Source organism: Vanellus vanellus, assembly GCF_965231255.1.
Source record: "Vanellus vanellus genome assembly, chromosome: 11".
NCBI classification, from domain to species: domain Eukaryota; kingdom Metazoa; phylum Chordata; class Aves; order Charadriiformes; family Charadriidae; genus Vanellus; species Vanellus vanellus.
Genome location: NC_138916.1, coordinates 12964729 through 12979138, shown reverse-complemented (window position 1 = coordinate 12979138; position 14410 = coordinate 12964729). Strand labels below are relative to the sequence as shown.

General features: G+C 39.5%; 1 protein-coding gene across 1 annotated transcript in view; it reads left to right on the top strand.

Annotated features, from left to right (window-relative positions):
• Window positions 1-14410, top strand: part of FBN1 (fibrillin 1) — a 160386-nt gene that overhangs the window by 119466 nt on the left and 26510 nt on the right. Inside the window, exons 35-45 of the mRNA XM_082488735.1 lie at window positions 1451-1576; window positions 3141-3263; window positions 3866-3988; window positions 4833-4997; window positions 5386-5454; window positions 5566-5691; window positions 7031-7153; window positions 7639-7797; window positions 8758-8829; window positions 11052-11177; window positions 11834-11956. Coding sequence (XP_082344861.1) covers window positions 1451-1576; window positions 3141-3263; window positions 3866-3988; window positions 4833-4997; window positions 5386-5454; window positions 5566-5691; window positions 7031-7153; window positions 7639-7797; window positions 8758-8829; window positions 11052-11177; window positions 11834-11956 — 1335 coding nt within the window. The remainder of the gene's footprint in view (window positions 1-1450; window positions 1577-3140; window positions 3264-3865; window positions 3989-4832; window positions 4998-5385; window positions 5455-5565; window positions 5692-7030; window positions 7154-7638; window positions 7798-8757; window positions 8830-11051; window positions 11178-11833; window positions 11957-14410) is intronic.

The window sequence follows — 14410 nt, the reverse complement described above, 5'->3', positions numbered from 1 at the left end:
TAAAATTATTTCATAATTGCCTAAAAACATTTGCTCTTTCCACAAGTGAGCATGTGCTGTCTGCCCTCTTTACTGCATCATCCTGAGAGATAGTGTCAGGATGCAGTGCTGACATGTGGAATGATGGAAGTAGCTGCTTCTGAAACCTCATTTTATAAACTGTAAATGTGATTATAAAACATTGCTAGAGAGATATTTCCCACCCACACTTCAGTCTTCTCCTTTGAAGAACAGATTAGCTCATGTAAGCTTAGTGATCAGGAGCCCTGCTATTACATTAAGGGTATCAGTGTCGCTGGTGATGCTACATGGAGGGTGACCCTGTTCAGAATAAAGCTGTGCGACAGACAGCTGGTGGGCCAGGTTTTCAGCTGGTGCAAATCGGCAGCACTCTATCAACTACAGCAGGTTTTTATAGCATTTGAGAACCTGGCTTAGCAGGTTTAAGGCTGAATTGTTAATTCCAAATTATAAATGGAGCCTGGGATTCTGTTTAATTTTCTCTGTATAATTTACTCTCGAATCTGATTCAGCTTCCTTAGTGCCCTTCGTAACCCACTGCTCTTTGTTAATTTCCCATATGATGTTTTCCAGGAGTCTATAAACTACATCTTTCAAATGGAGAACTTACAGAGTTTCTGCATTCAGTAAACTTTGTATTTATTTATTTTTATAATTTGCATACTTTATTGTTCATGTATTCAAGAGGTGGCTGGGACTCAAACTAGGGCACACGAGTGTTCTGTAAGCCCTCTGCCAAAGCCTGCAGCATTCACCCTAGTAGGTAGTACCTTTGATTTGCCAGCCATGGACTTTTACAAGCTCACAGTGCCAGCCAGACTCTGTTGCAACAAGTAGAGTGTTTTTGTGATGTATAATATTTCAGCTAGAGAATAAGGGCCACAATCTATCTGAAGGGCGGCGTAGTCCAGTAGAAAGGCTGTTTTTCTCATCAGCTGTTAACTTGCACTTTAATTTTGATCAAGCTATTTTCACCTACGTGCCACTTTTTGTGTTTTCCATGTTTGGCGTGGAGACTGCCTGTTACCATATGTTTGCTCATTGCACAGTAAACCTCTTTTTTCAGTTGCTGCCTCTAGGCTTTGCTGTAATAGAAACAATAACTATAATAAAATTCATGTGCTCATTCTGAGTCTAAATTTGACCCTGTGTACTGCCTCCAATTGTTATTAACTATAGTTACTTTAGGAGTCTGTACCTCTCTCTGATTTTCCTTTACATTAGAAGCTGTTATTTTCAACACATAGGAAATATACCAAACTGTTACACATAATAGCCTCCGCACATAACTAGATTGCGGTTTCTTCTGCAAGTGTTCACAGCTACTGGAATAATTAAAATCCTTGGAACACTGCATGCTGCAGCTGAAACAAATGTTGGTGAGAAAACTGTGTTTACTGCAAACCTGCAATTTCTCTTCCTTTTATAGACCTCGATGAATGCTCAGAAAACTTGAATCTCTGTGAAAATGGGCAGTGCCTCAATGCCCCTGGAGGATATCGCTGTGAATGTGATATGGGATTTTTGCCAAGTCCAGATGGGAAAGCATGTGAAGGTAATTCTCTGTAAGCTTTAAACAACACTCAACAAATTCTGCCTTAATAATATTATATGTTTGAATAATTTTACAATTGGTTGCAGTTGTGGTTGTATTCAGAACTGCTTGAAAATTGTCCATAGCAGATGCTTTTTTTTCAGTTTATAAATTTATTATGGGCCTCTAGGTGTTTATCTACCTATCATATAAAGAGAAAACAGCTTTTCAGAGCCTATCTTACAACATACTATTTGTGGGTCTGACTGGTGATCCAAGAGGTGCTGTCAGCTGCCATTTCATCTTTGTCAGTTTGTACCCACTCCTTCATTTTATTCATAACAGTTAAACAGAAAAACTTGTTACTTTGCACTGGTGTGTATGAAGCGGAAAAACACTGATTTGGTAGCTAATACAGTGAACATGCTTTGAGGGCTTCTGTGAGGTGTAGAACCAGAGTTTGAAGCCTTGCAGAAAGTTTATACGACCGCAAAAAAAAATAAAAAATCCCATGAGTATTTGTTCAGTTTTGAAACTGTTTACACTATTTACAACTCTTTAATAAGAGCTTTGCATATGCAAAGATTCACAAAAAACAATCAAACAATAAAAATGTTACCAACATGATTGAGGTCATATATTAGATTGTAACATTTGAAATCCTCAGTTGATATAATGCTAATCAGTTAAGTCAGTCAAGAAGCAACAGCTGTATCACCTGACATAGTAATAACTCATAGTAACTGGTATTTGATGGAGTTCATAAGTACATCTCTACTCTCAGGGGATTTTTTTCCCCTGAAAAGTGTTTTGTGTATTTTTTTTAGTAATCTACCAAAAGAAATAATTTGAGAGTGAATTTTTGTATAAACTAAAACAATATTAGGTTTCGTAATGTTTCATGAAACAGTTTACTTTCAAACCTTTTAACTAACTTTAAATAGCTTATCTAGAGCCTAGCTCCTGTTGCTAAAACAGACTCTCCTTGATGTCTCAGATGTGTGCACTTAATGCAGTATTTTAAGGTCCTTTGTAAACGCACGCTTTTTTATTGCATCAAATTTGTTTGTTATTTATTGTTCTTTGTGCAGTGCATATGGCTTTCAATAAACACTGAATCAGATGCAATGATTTGAACAAAAGGCACGAAAGTAGCTCTGCTTGCCAAACTGGAGATCTGTCAAATGCAGAAACCCGAAGATGAGCATCAGTTTCACCTTTGGGCAACAAGCTTTTCCTTCTGCAGATGACTGCTGATTTAGAATGAGCTTTATTTTTTAAAGCATATCTCCTGCCATGTTTAATTTAGTGCTTGTCAGATTAGCCCACTAATAAGCTCAGATTGTTTCTGGCATGGCTTCCAGTGACACTGGAAAGAGCCTTTTGACCAAAAAAAAAAAAGTTATGGATTAGGTTCCTTAGGCTTGAGACATAAATCTTGCACGTTATTTTTTTCTGATCTTATATGGCGTGCAGGAGCAGTTGGCTTCCAGATCCATGTTTTCTGAACCTTTCTGCAGTTCTCTGTCTATACCTTAAAAAGATAAGGAAACCTCATATTTTTCCCCTCCTGTTCCTCTATCAGATATTGACGAGTGTTCACTCCCTAACATCTGTGTCTACGGTACTTGTCATAACCTCCCTGGACTTTTCCGATGCGAGTGTGAAGTGGGTTATGAGTTGGACAGAAGTGGTGGTAACTGCACAGGTAAAGATAATTTTGAACAACATGCTTTTTAATTTTCTGTTAGTGTTGTGGTCGGCTCCTTAGGAAGTTCTTTTAAGAAGCTATAAAAATCAAACTGGATAGAGGAAAATATAGACTTCCCTACTGTGTAACACAGGGTTCTCCTGCTTGCCTTTTCTACACTTCTCCTTCCCCTTCTTTGTGAGCCTCTGATCTCCCATTGCCTTAAGAGAAGAAGGGGGAAAACAGAGCAGAGAGAACCTTTCTGTTTGTCCAAATCTCCCAGGCAGAGATATGTTGTGCTTTGTAGTTTCCATTTACGGTACTGGATGATAAGCTATGGCCTTGTATATTTTTCCTCTAAGTATTTTTTTAGTACTTTATGTGAATTTCAGTTCATAGACTGGTTTTCCAGGAAAAACTCTTTATTTTTCCCCCTCCATGAAATGATGAATTCATCTCAGATACTGTTCTTCTGAAATGTGTATGTATTTTTTAGAGCTTTCTGGAGATCAGTGTCTCCTAACTAATGGATTTGGGGTGGTCAGCCTATGATACCTGATATATCAATGGTTTGCACTGTCCTGGAGTAATTGCTTATCACATGATGCTTTTTCTTGCAGATGTTAATGAATGTGCAGATCCTACAACCTGCATTAGTGGCACGTGTGTCAATACTGCTGGTAGTTATACCTGTGAGTGCCCTCCGGATTTTGAGCTGAATCCCACCCGAGTTGGATGTGTTGGTAAGGGACCACTCCTTATGTGATTTACAAGTGAAGTTGCACAGAGGGGCTGCAAGGCTAACTGCTTAGGAATAAAGGCCCACATCATGGAAAAGGGCTGGAACAGGCTCTCCAACTCCCACCCCGCTGTCCCCGGCTTAGAAGTTGTAGTAGTGCAGCGGGAGTATGTCCAGAGTGATGTAGCATGCCAGCACTGCCCGGCTGCCAGAACCAACCCCTTGGGGTTGTTACAGCTGTCCACAATTTACAGCAGGCATGAGACAATTTGAAATTTCAGCAAGCTTAAACCGACATCCAGCTGGCCCCAATATGGCAGGCAAATGAAGCTGCGGCATAAAACCACTCATGCTCTTGGAGCATTGAGCGCAGCTTGGCTAGGTGCAGCTTCACGACTGATGGAAGTGCTGTTGTATTAGGCTCCAACTGCTTAGTAATCCTCTGGTATTTTTTGGTATTTGTTTGTTTAAGAGGGCGGAGGGATGCTACTCAAATTCAAATATATTTGAAATTCCTAACATTTAGTAGATGCTTTCATGCTTGTTAACCTCAAGGAGAGAGGCAAGCAGTGGGTTTCTGGAACCGCAAAGATGTACAAATGTGGGTGAAAATGTGAATCAAAATCAGAGAAGGCCTGGCTGAACTCCCCTAGGTCATGCTGAATAAATTCCCTGCTTTGTGAGATGTCCAACAAAGCCAAGGGATGGGGCACCACTGTCCTATCTAAGTGGGAAAAGTGGGGCTCTCCTGGACAACACAAGTTATTTTCTTTGGCTGTCCAACAAGAAATGAGAGCCATCTGAAGGTATCCCTTATCCTGAGATATGTGTTGTGTTTTACTCTCTAGATACACGGTCTGGTAACTGTTACCTGGACATTAAAACTCGTGGAGATAACGGTGGCACCTTCTGCAGCAATGAGATCGGAGTGGGCGTTTCCAAAGCCTCCTGTTGCTGCTCCCTGGGCAAAGCTTGGGGAGTTCCCTGTGAACATTGCCCACTCGTGAACACAAGTAAGTCAGCTTTTCTGGGTTAAATGCAATACAGTGTGTTGGATTGGATTTTTTCTAATTTAGCCACGTAACTCAAATACCGGTGTAATTGTTTTTTGTGTACATGCAGGAGACAGGTTTCCACAGGTCTTAACCAAAAACTTTACTAGTCTTTCAAAAAGATTATTTAGTCAGAATATTATTATCACTTCTGAGCAAGCTTGTGTCACACAAAAAACTTTATGAAATGGAATAGCAGTTGATGTTACAGAGGAAAGCCTAATGTTTATATCTGGTTAGTTTGTTACTTTACATTTCAATTACCTGTAATAATCTGATTAATTTTCAAAAATAATTGTGCTGAAAATGTTTCTGCTATTTTAAGGTAATAATTCTATTTTGTTTTCAGCGGAATATAAGGTTCTTTGCCCTGGAGGGGAAGGATTCCGACCAAACCCTATTACAGTTATATTAGAGGGTAATGTTTACATTTTCCTATATTTACATGTCTAAAATGATGAAACTCTTCAGTGAGCGTTGTTTTTCATGGAAAAGCATGAATGAAATGTTGGTGGTTTTGTTTGAACAGATATTGATGAATGTCAAGAACTGCCTGGACTTTGCCAAGGAGGAAAATGTATTAATACGTTTGGTAGCTTCCAGTGTCAGTGTCCATCAGGGTACTATTTGAATGAAGAGACTCGAGTGTGCGATGGTACGTAGCCTTCACTTAACTAGTCTTTTGCTTTTATACTTATAAAATGATGAGAGATCAATACGCAGAAGAAATAATCTGTCCTTGAAAAAGAACATAACCAGACCAAGCAGTGCAAAGGTGGGAAAATTGGAACATGTTGAAGTCTCGCATTGAGAGAGAAAATTCCTGCTTGACCCTGTTGAAATATATGCAATTTTTTGTTTAAAATGATCAGATTTTGAGCAAAAAAAACCAGAAAACCCAACAATTTTACTTTAAGTAAAACGTAATTTACTAATCAGCTATAAAAAATTGCTGTCTGGTAATGGGTAATGAATAAGCAGTCAGATAAAGAATAGATTTGCCCCATGAGTCTGCTGGGCTGGTTACAGTGTGTCCATGCCTTTTTTCCACTGCTTATTTTCTCTTCTGCTGATCTCAATGTCCAATTGAAAATAGAGGTTGTACTGCAAAATATTTTCCTTCCCCTAGCATAGCCAGTAGTACATGTTCATCACATTACATGCAACTGTCCGGTTGTACTGGATAGAAAACTTTAAGTAACTCATCAAATCCTTAATTTTCCCATTGCCCAGGCTGTCTTCAGCCTTCCAGACTGTTAATAATGTTAATATAGCGCTTATGATGTGCCAAACACTGCAGAAATAAAAAAGATTCAGGTCCTAAATAAAGGCTGCACTGAAGTGATTTATCCATATTGTGCTTATGTAGCTCAATAAATGTTAAAGAGGAAACCTGCCTCTATATTTTTTCCTTAGTGGTGTGTCGAAGATACTTTAAAATGGTAACACTAGTGAAATGCTTTTGAACTTTTAGGAACTGAGGTGTTGTGAAGGTGGTGTTGTGTTTGGGTTTGCTTGAGGTTTTTTAAACAAAGTTTAAGGTCTCTTTATGAAGCAAACATGACTTCTTGTGTTGGGAAAGTTGCTCCTTTTCCCCAGTCAAACAGACCTGAACCATCCAGTCAGTCTGGTTTAGCATCATTACTTATTGAAATGGGCACTCCACAGGGAAGAACTTTGGTTCTTGTCCAGATCCAGGCATCCAGAATGGGTGAGATCCTCAAGTATTATTTTTGTGCAACAGTTACAAAACCCAAATTGCTTTTTCTGAGCTGCCTAGACATCTCAGAGTTTCTCACCTTTGCATCACAGCCAGGCTTTCTGTGGCCAGCTGTGCCACCACTTCCTTCTCTGTGTGGGCTTCACTCCAGCATCACCTTGCTCAGAGCCGCCCCTTCAGCTCTTCTCTCAGGTGTTACTGAGACATTTTCGTTCTCGGAAGCACAATGAGAAAGCTTCTGTTGGCCACTCACTGCCTTTTTGTTCTCTTCTAGATGTGAATGAGTGCGATACACCTGGCATTTGTGGACCTGGCACGTGTTACAATACTGTTGGAAACTACACCTGCATCTGTCCTCCGGATTACATGCAAGTCAATGGAGGAAACAACTGCATGGGTATGGGTTGGGTTTTTTAAAAGCTGTATCTTAGTGCTTTGGGCCAGGGCTTTACTTAGTACAAATCAGAACTATTTCTCTGAATTTAGTTATACAAGAATTAACTAAAAAAAAGATCTAGCTTCTTTCATTAATTCTATTAAATAAAGCAAAGCTGTGTACGGTTTTTAGGGGGAACTGTAAACAAGCTCATGTTTTCCAGTGTTGGGCAAAAGACCAATATTGAATCCTTTGATGAGTCTGATCGGTTTTACAGCCATGTTGGTTGCTCTTGAATATTTGTATTGCAAGCACTTTTTCATACTTTTAGAGTTATCTTCTAGGGACAAGCTGTTCTGTAGTATTCTACAGTGCTGCAGTGCCTACTTGACAGGGGTCTAAAAAGTACATATTTGAAGGACCTATCTCCTAAACCCTTCAGGTAGATAATCTTCCATAGGAGTTGCTAATGCAACTAATCCCTGGGCTTTTCTTCATTTTCACAGATATGAGAAGAAGCCTCTGTTACAGAAATTACTATGCTGACAATCAAACCTGTGATGGTGAGCTGCTCTTTAATATGACCAAGAAAATGTGCTGCTGTTCCTACAACATTGGACGTGCATGGAATAAACCTTGTGAACAATGTCCTATCCCGAGCACTGGTACGTTTTTGCATCGCAAAACTACTTGAAAGCTTGGTAACATCATAATTATTATTAGCAGATGTAACATTATTAGAGATGTGCTATGTCTTTGTCTCCTCTTGTGTGTCTGAAATGAAAGGATTAATTGCATTTTTGGCCTGGAGGTGATCAGCCCATGGTCACAAGGAAGGCATTTGTGGAGTGATTTGTGTTTATGCTGCTGGGCCATGCCTCCTTTGTGAGAGTTTCCCTGCCTGGGAGACTTCCTGCTCTATATTGGTTAATCTGTCCCTTTGCAAATGCTTGTTGATCCAGTATTGAGGCACTGACCAAGGTTTTATTGGCATTACTCCAACAAATATGGTGTCTGCTGTGCTGTGCCTCGACTGCTGATTGCCACAAAGGGCCTTTCTGGTAGCCATGGGTTTACAGAGGTACCTTGGTCTCCTCTGAGAACGATCTGTGTCAAGCAGCTAAATGTAAGATGTAGGAGTTTCTGGGCAAACTGTATGGGCATATAGAACTCCTCTACACTCTGTAAGACTCTGCAGAGTTGAGACCAGGGCATCCCACTCTGGTTCGAGGTGGTTTGCTTCAAAAATAAACTTTCTAGACACTTCTTTGAATAACTTTCAACTTACAGTTCAGGTTTTTAAAAGTCACATCTGGACTTGTATGCAAAAACAGTAATGCTCAGAGATAAGCATATGCAAAGCAAAATCAGCATGTGATCCCATCTACATGTGATCAGCATGTGATCTACATCTTTTTATTTGCTAATTTCAATGGCCTTTGAATGAGAACCCAAGTGCCTACTAAACATATCATCACGTGGTGAGCCTTGCGGAAGAGTCTGCATACCTCTGTGTGCCCTGCAGGTGCTGAAGGAGAAGAATTTTCTTGGGCAAAGGATGTAATGAATTTTGACTGTTGATTAATTCCAAATACCATAATTGCTGCTTTGTTTTCTGGTTGCAGACGAATTCTCCACACTCTGTGGAAGTCAAAGGCCTGGCTTCTTTATTGACATTTATACAGGATTACCGGTTGGTGAGTTGTAATTTCTGTTTAGAACTAAATTCCATGCTACCTCTGCACAGGGAAAGAGGGGAGGGTTTTTTCCCAATTACCTTTTTCATGGGAGGAATAACAATTGAACAGTGTAATGGATTTCAACCCTCTGTTTTAGTCTGAGCCTGCAAACTTTCAGCCTAGCTCCTCCTAGCTGGCAGCAATGATAATTGCTGTGTGTAATCAGGGCAACATAAAGCTTCAAAGAAACATAATCAGGCCTACATGAGCAGGGCACAGATACTGAGAATAAGAGGTCTGGGAGTAAGGCCAACCAGCATTTGGTCTGAGAGGAATTAGGACTCTTTCCTTCAAACTAAAGCAGAAGTTTAATCTGACATTTCACATCAGTCCCCCTGTGTATTGGTTTGACACAAAAATCCTTTTTTCTGCTCAGCTGGAATATTTCTTACGTATGTTATTGTGTGTAACATTTGAATCGTGAGTAACAAATTGCAAAACAAAAAGAGGGAGAGAATGAGGAATTCCAAGACAAGGAGTTGAGTAAATCCTTAATGGGACTCCCTTTTGTTTTTATTCACACAAAAATGCAAATAAGAAGCATATAATGTGCCCTGTAACAAACAGAGGCACCATATAGGCAGTAATCAGGTGCTTTAGCATTAAGCTGTTGCTGTGATGCAGTATTCAGCTGGTTAGATGGAAATATTCCAGTGAAGGCGGGAATGTAATTTTTAAAGAAATTACAGAAACATACAGCATTTATTATTTACCAGGTCATTTCTTAGAAGCAAAGTTCCCCCTTCTAGCTGTTAATATTAGCCCAAATTGTTGCTTGAGGTAAATGGGCCACTCGTCAGCATCAGCAGGGAGACCTTGGGTGATGCTAACACGCATAGGTAAAAGCTGCATCTGTAGCATCTGACGTGCATGCCAGGAGTGTTGCACTCTGCTCTCTTTGCCCTGCCACGTCCCCAGAGCAATGCACATTCAGGAGCCAACTGAAACAGAAGGGCCATCCCACAGAGGCCACCAGTACATCTCAGTGCATCCAGCACTGTGGTGAGACTGATGCACACGCAGCTTTACGTTGTGCTAATCACAGGTTTCCCTGCTGCTTTGGGATCTTGGCAGGTCTCACTAGGCTGTAGCACCCAACCTACTGCTTTTGCACAGGAGTTGCTCGTGTCCCTTACGTCTGTAGGCACAGGGCATGGGAGCAAGGCAGCACCCACTGTGCAGGGATAGTGCTCTGTGTACCCTGTAATACTTGGCTACAGTCCTTACATGATTTTGCTCTTCTGTTTGGATTAAAGTTCTATATATTTACTCCTGGTGGTTGTTTCAGAGACAAAAGTAGTTCTACTTTTACTCATCCCTTGTATAATCGGAGGACTCAGAATTATAGAATCTAATGTAGGAAATGAAGGGTTTGATCCAGCAGCGAAATTAAAAAAAAAATAGGTTATCTGATGGAAACTCACGTTAGCTGATAGTTTCCCACCATATTCTGTCTTGTGTACATCATTGCATGTGGCAGTTTTCCCTATAGGGAGAGGCTTTTGAGGAGACTCTGAAGTCTTTCCTGTTGTCAAAATATTAAAGATGCAAAACTCAAGGACCCAATAGGCAAGACATATAATTGTAACAGCAGCTGGGGTTTTTTGCTGCCAAAATCTGTTACTTAACCAAGGTGTATATAGAGCCTTGGCAAACCCTGGTTGCCTGGCTAAATCAATCTAATTAATAGCATGTTGGCAGCACTTCAGATGTTACCTGGCATTGGCACTCTCAAACTGTTACATAAAAACATGAAAGTCTTTTCAGGGTAAAACAGTGCAAAACTAATTCTGACAAGTGTTTGCATTCAGTCATTGTCTCCTTTATTAAACCAAAGACAGTTACATTCTCTCAATAACTCAACTGTAACATTCAGGAAGATGAGGAGGTTCATCAAGGCTGTGGGTGGGAGACATGAGGAAGGACGCGTACTACTCTGCATTCCTGTGTGGCAGGATGTATCTTGGCTACAGTGAAGAGTCAGAACCTGAGGAAATTGGAAATATCTACGTTTCCACTGTTTGGAATGACTCACTGTCTATTGCAGTCGGGAACACTCTGATGATGCTCACATTATACGTTTAATAATTCTCTTAAGGATAAATGCATAAGGACATATGCTGTAGCAGAAGGTTCATGAAGTACTGTTTATAAGTATTTAAAAAAAATTCTTCTTGCAGATATTGATGAATGCAGAGAGATTCCTGGAGTGTGTGAAAATGGGATCTGTATAAACATGGTTGGCAGTTTCCGATGCGAGTGTCCTGTGGGTTTCTTCTACAATGACAAGCTACTGATCTGTGAAGGTAGAGTGCTGGTCTCATTAGGAGAAATGGGATATAACCATCTGGCAATTCAGACACTGGCAAATCTGATATACTTGCAAGTCATCCTTAATGAGGGGAAAAGTACCAGTATCAGTGTAGTAAGTCTATGTTAATTAAGACATTTTGAATTCCTTTGCATAGAAAATACCAGATTTTCCATCAGACATCTAAGGCCTTGAAGGAGCATGAGTCAACAGTCATGGGAAGAAACATTGTTTTTTACATTTGACAGTAAAGCCAAGAAGAGAGTCTTGAGTCAGAGCACAATTTCTTTTAATTCCAAGATATTTTTTTCTAATGGAACAATGATTTCTGTAAATAATATAAACACATGATAATTTTTTTCCAATTTAAACTTTACTAACATTGTGGTAGTCAGTTTAATGGAGAAACTGAAGACGGCAGTATGAGTTAAACAGGAAATAATTTTACAAATGGAGCATGTGGGTTTGTGATCATTTCAGGGAGATACCTAAATGTGACCAAATATCTAGTTTCATCAATATATTTATTTTTTCAGAATTAGAAAGAAATTTTATATTTGGGTAAGGTAATACTCTTCACACTAAAAGCAAAGTGGATTTCACATCTTTCTAGCTTACGATAACAATCAAATTCCCTTTTTGTATTGACAGATATTGATGAATGCCAAAATGGACCAGTGTGTCAGCAAAATGCAGAATGTGTCAACACAGCTGGCAGCTACCGTTGTGACTGTAAACCTGGCTACAGGTTCACATCAACTGGCCGCTGCACTGGTGAGTACTTCTGGCTTGTTTGTGTGAAGATCTGCAAAAAGTAGTAGATTCTAAAAGAAGTCTAAAAAAGCATATCACCTCTGCAGAAATGGTATACCAGGAGATGATCTGGGCTCCAAGAACCCTACTCTTAAAGCCTTTTAGGGCATCACATAAACATTCTGGTAATTCCCGGAAGACTAGTGGGCCCATCCCACAGAGGCATAAATGAGAGTCAATCACCTGAGTAGGTCTTTGTCTTCCACTTTATCCCACCAACTGCAAACATTTTTCTTTAGCTTATGTCATGTCTAGGGAGGGAAGACCAATTGATTCACTACCTTTTGACTAACTATTTTCTGACACTAGAAATGCAGTTGCAGTCCTGACAGGGACCTCCTTCTGCATAAATTTCATTTTCATTGGAATTTGCTAGATGTGTTTTAGCAATTTATTTGCCACTTGTATTTTTACAAACAAATCTCTGCTTGATGGGGTCTCTGCTGATAAGGTGGACTTATCTGCTAGGCCATATGCAATAACTAACTTTAAAAGCTTATTGTTAAACTTCCTAACTTTTCTGTGCATTTAAACAGGGTGTTGAACATTGCTTTTAAATACTCACTGAGTAGGACTACAGTTCTCTAATCTATTTTCTCTTTCTTCTAATATCGTAGTCCAGAGGGGCATTTGTGTTATCTTGATTACTTGAAGAGTTGCAGAGATTTTAAAGACTACTGTGAGCCAAGCAGCTGTAAATACTATATACATTTCTGAATAAAATAATAATTACAAAGGAAACTGGTAACATTTTCCTTGGGTTTTTGCTTCTGAGTACTTGAGTTTTAGGAAGTGTACTTTTCCCTGCGGTGCAGTTTTTCATTGTTTCATGTGACCCTTGAGGGAAAAGGGTGTAGGGGCAACCAGAACACTACTATGAGAACTAAACCTTTGTTTTGTTAAGCTATGTAGTGGCACATGTAAATATTCAATATGTTCCTAATGTAATTGTTTTTGTTATGGGTTCGTTACAGCAGTACAGGAAGAGCCAGGGAAGGTTCTGATATGGGTTACAATACCCAACATGAATTGGTACAAACAGTAATACTTCCCTGTATTTTGCTCTTATTTTATATTTAGTGAAAATAAAGTTACACAATTAGAGTCAAAATAAAAGTGGTTGATAAAGTACTTGATTCAGCAAAGCAAGGAAATTCCCAACCACTCTGCTGAAAGCAAAGAGTGCTGAGGGACCTTGCAGTATTGCATCAGTCATGCTACTGCATGGAAAATGATCACATCCCAATAGTTTATGTGCTATTAAATCAAAACTGATGTGTCACAGCCACTAGTACTATGAGTACTGCATTTATCTTAGTATCAAAATAGCATTCTGCTGGTGCTATCTGTTGTGGTATAATAAATAATTTTTCATATAAACTTATTTTTGGCACTTAAGACAATTCTGCCTCCCAATTTTTTAAAAAGTTATACTGTTGTCTCTTTACCCCAAAAGAAGTGACTTTTCCATGGGACTTTATTTCACTATTCATTTTACGCACCAGAGAGAGTTACGGTTTTTCTTTTGTCTCTACTCTCCTGAGCTGAGAAGATTAGGAGTTCTTAAGACAGCCTGTTATCCAGCATTGGTTTCCTTTCTGCCTCCTTTAGACTCTAATTAGCAGCAGTATCATTGTAGCATTGGTCATCAGTGAACTCCCATCCAAAGTTAGTAATGGCTCCAGTTGATGTACAGTAATCCTGGGTGCGGGGGCTATTGGGCCTGTCCCTGTGCTAAGTAGAGTGTAGAGAAGAGGCAGCAGAGACAGGAAAACAAGATTTAGTGCATAAAGTTCTTTGCAGTTAGGAACAACTTAAATCTTAGTTTTGCAATGAACTGGGGATGGTTTAGTAAGAAACTGCATCTGCTTTGCTTAGGTTGCATGTAAAATAAAATTACTGAACACTAAAATCTAATAAATTCTAATAGAAGCATATGGCAGCACCTCCATTCTCGCATTTTGGAGCTGCAGCAGACAAAACACCAGGAAGCATATTGAATCAAATGAGCTCTTGCTGGTGATGAGGTCAACAGAAAGACCTCATTTGATTCATGTTTCTCATTTGTTATGGAAAAAAATGTGCTGGACAGAAAACATTATTTTTCTTTGACATTTTGTCTCACTTACTATTGATAAAATGCTGGATTCTGCCTGAAAGCTTTCATAATGAGTAGCAGGAAGCAGTCATCTGTTGAACTAGTGTAGTAGATGCCCTGCTATTGTAAGGCAGCGTATCATGTGCTGGCAGGATAGCTTTCCCCATCTCTCTCTGCAGAATTATGCAGCTGAGTGTTTGCTGCTCTTGGCAAAATATTTTCTGACTATAGCTGACTGATAGCTGTAACTCTTCTTGCTCTTTGAGCTTTATCTGGTTTACAGGATCATCACGTTGCATGAGGCATGGATGCTACAA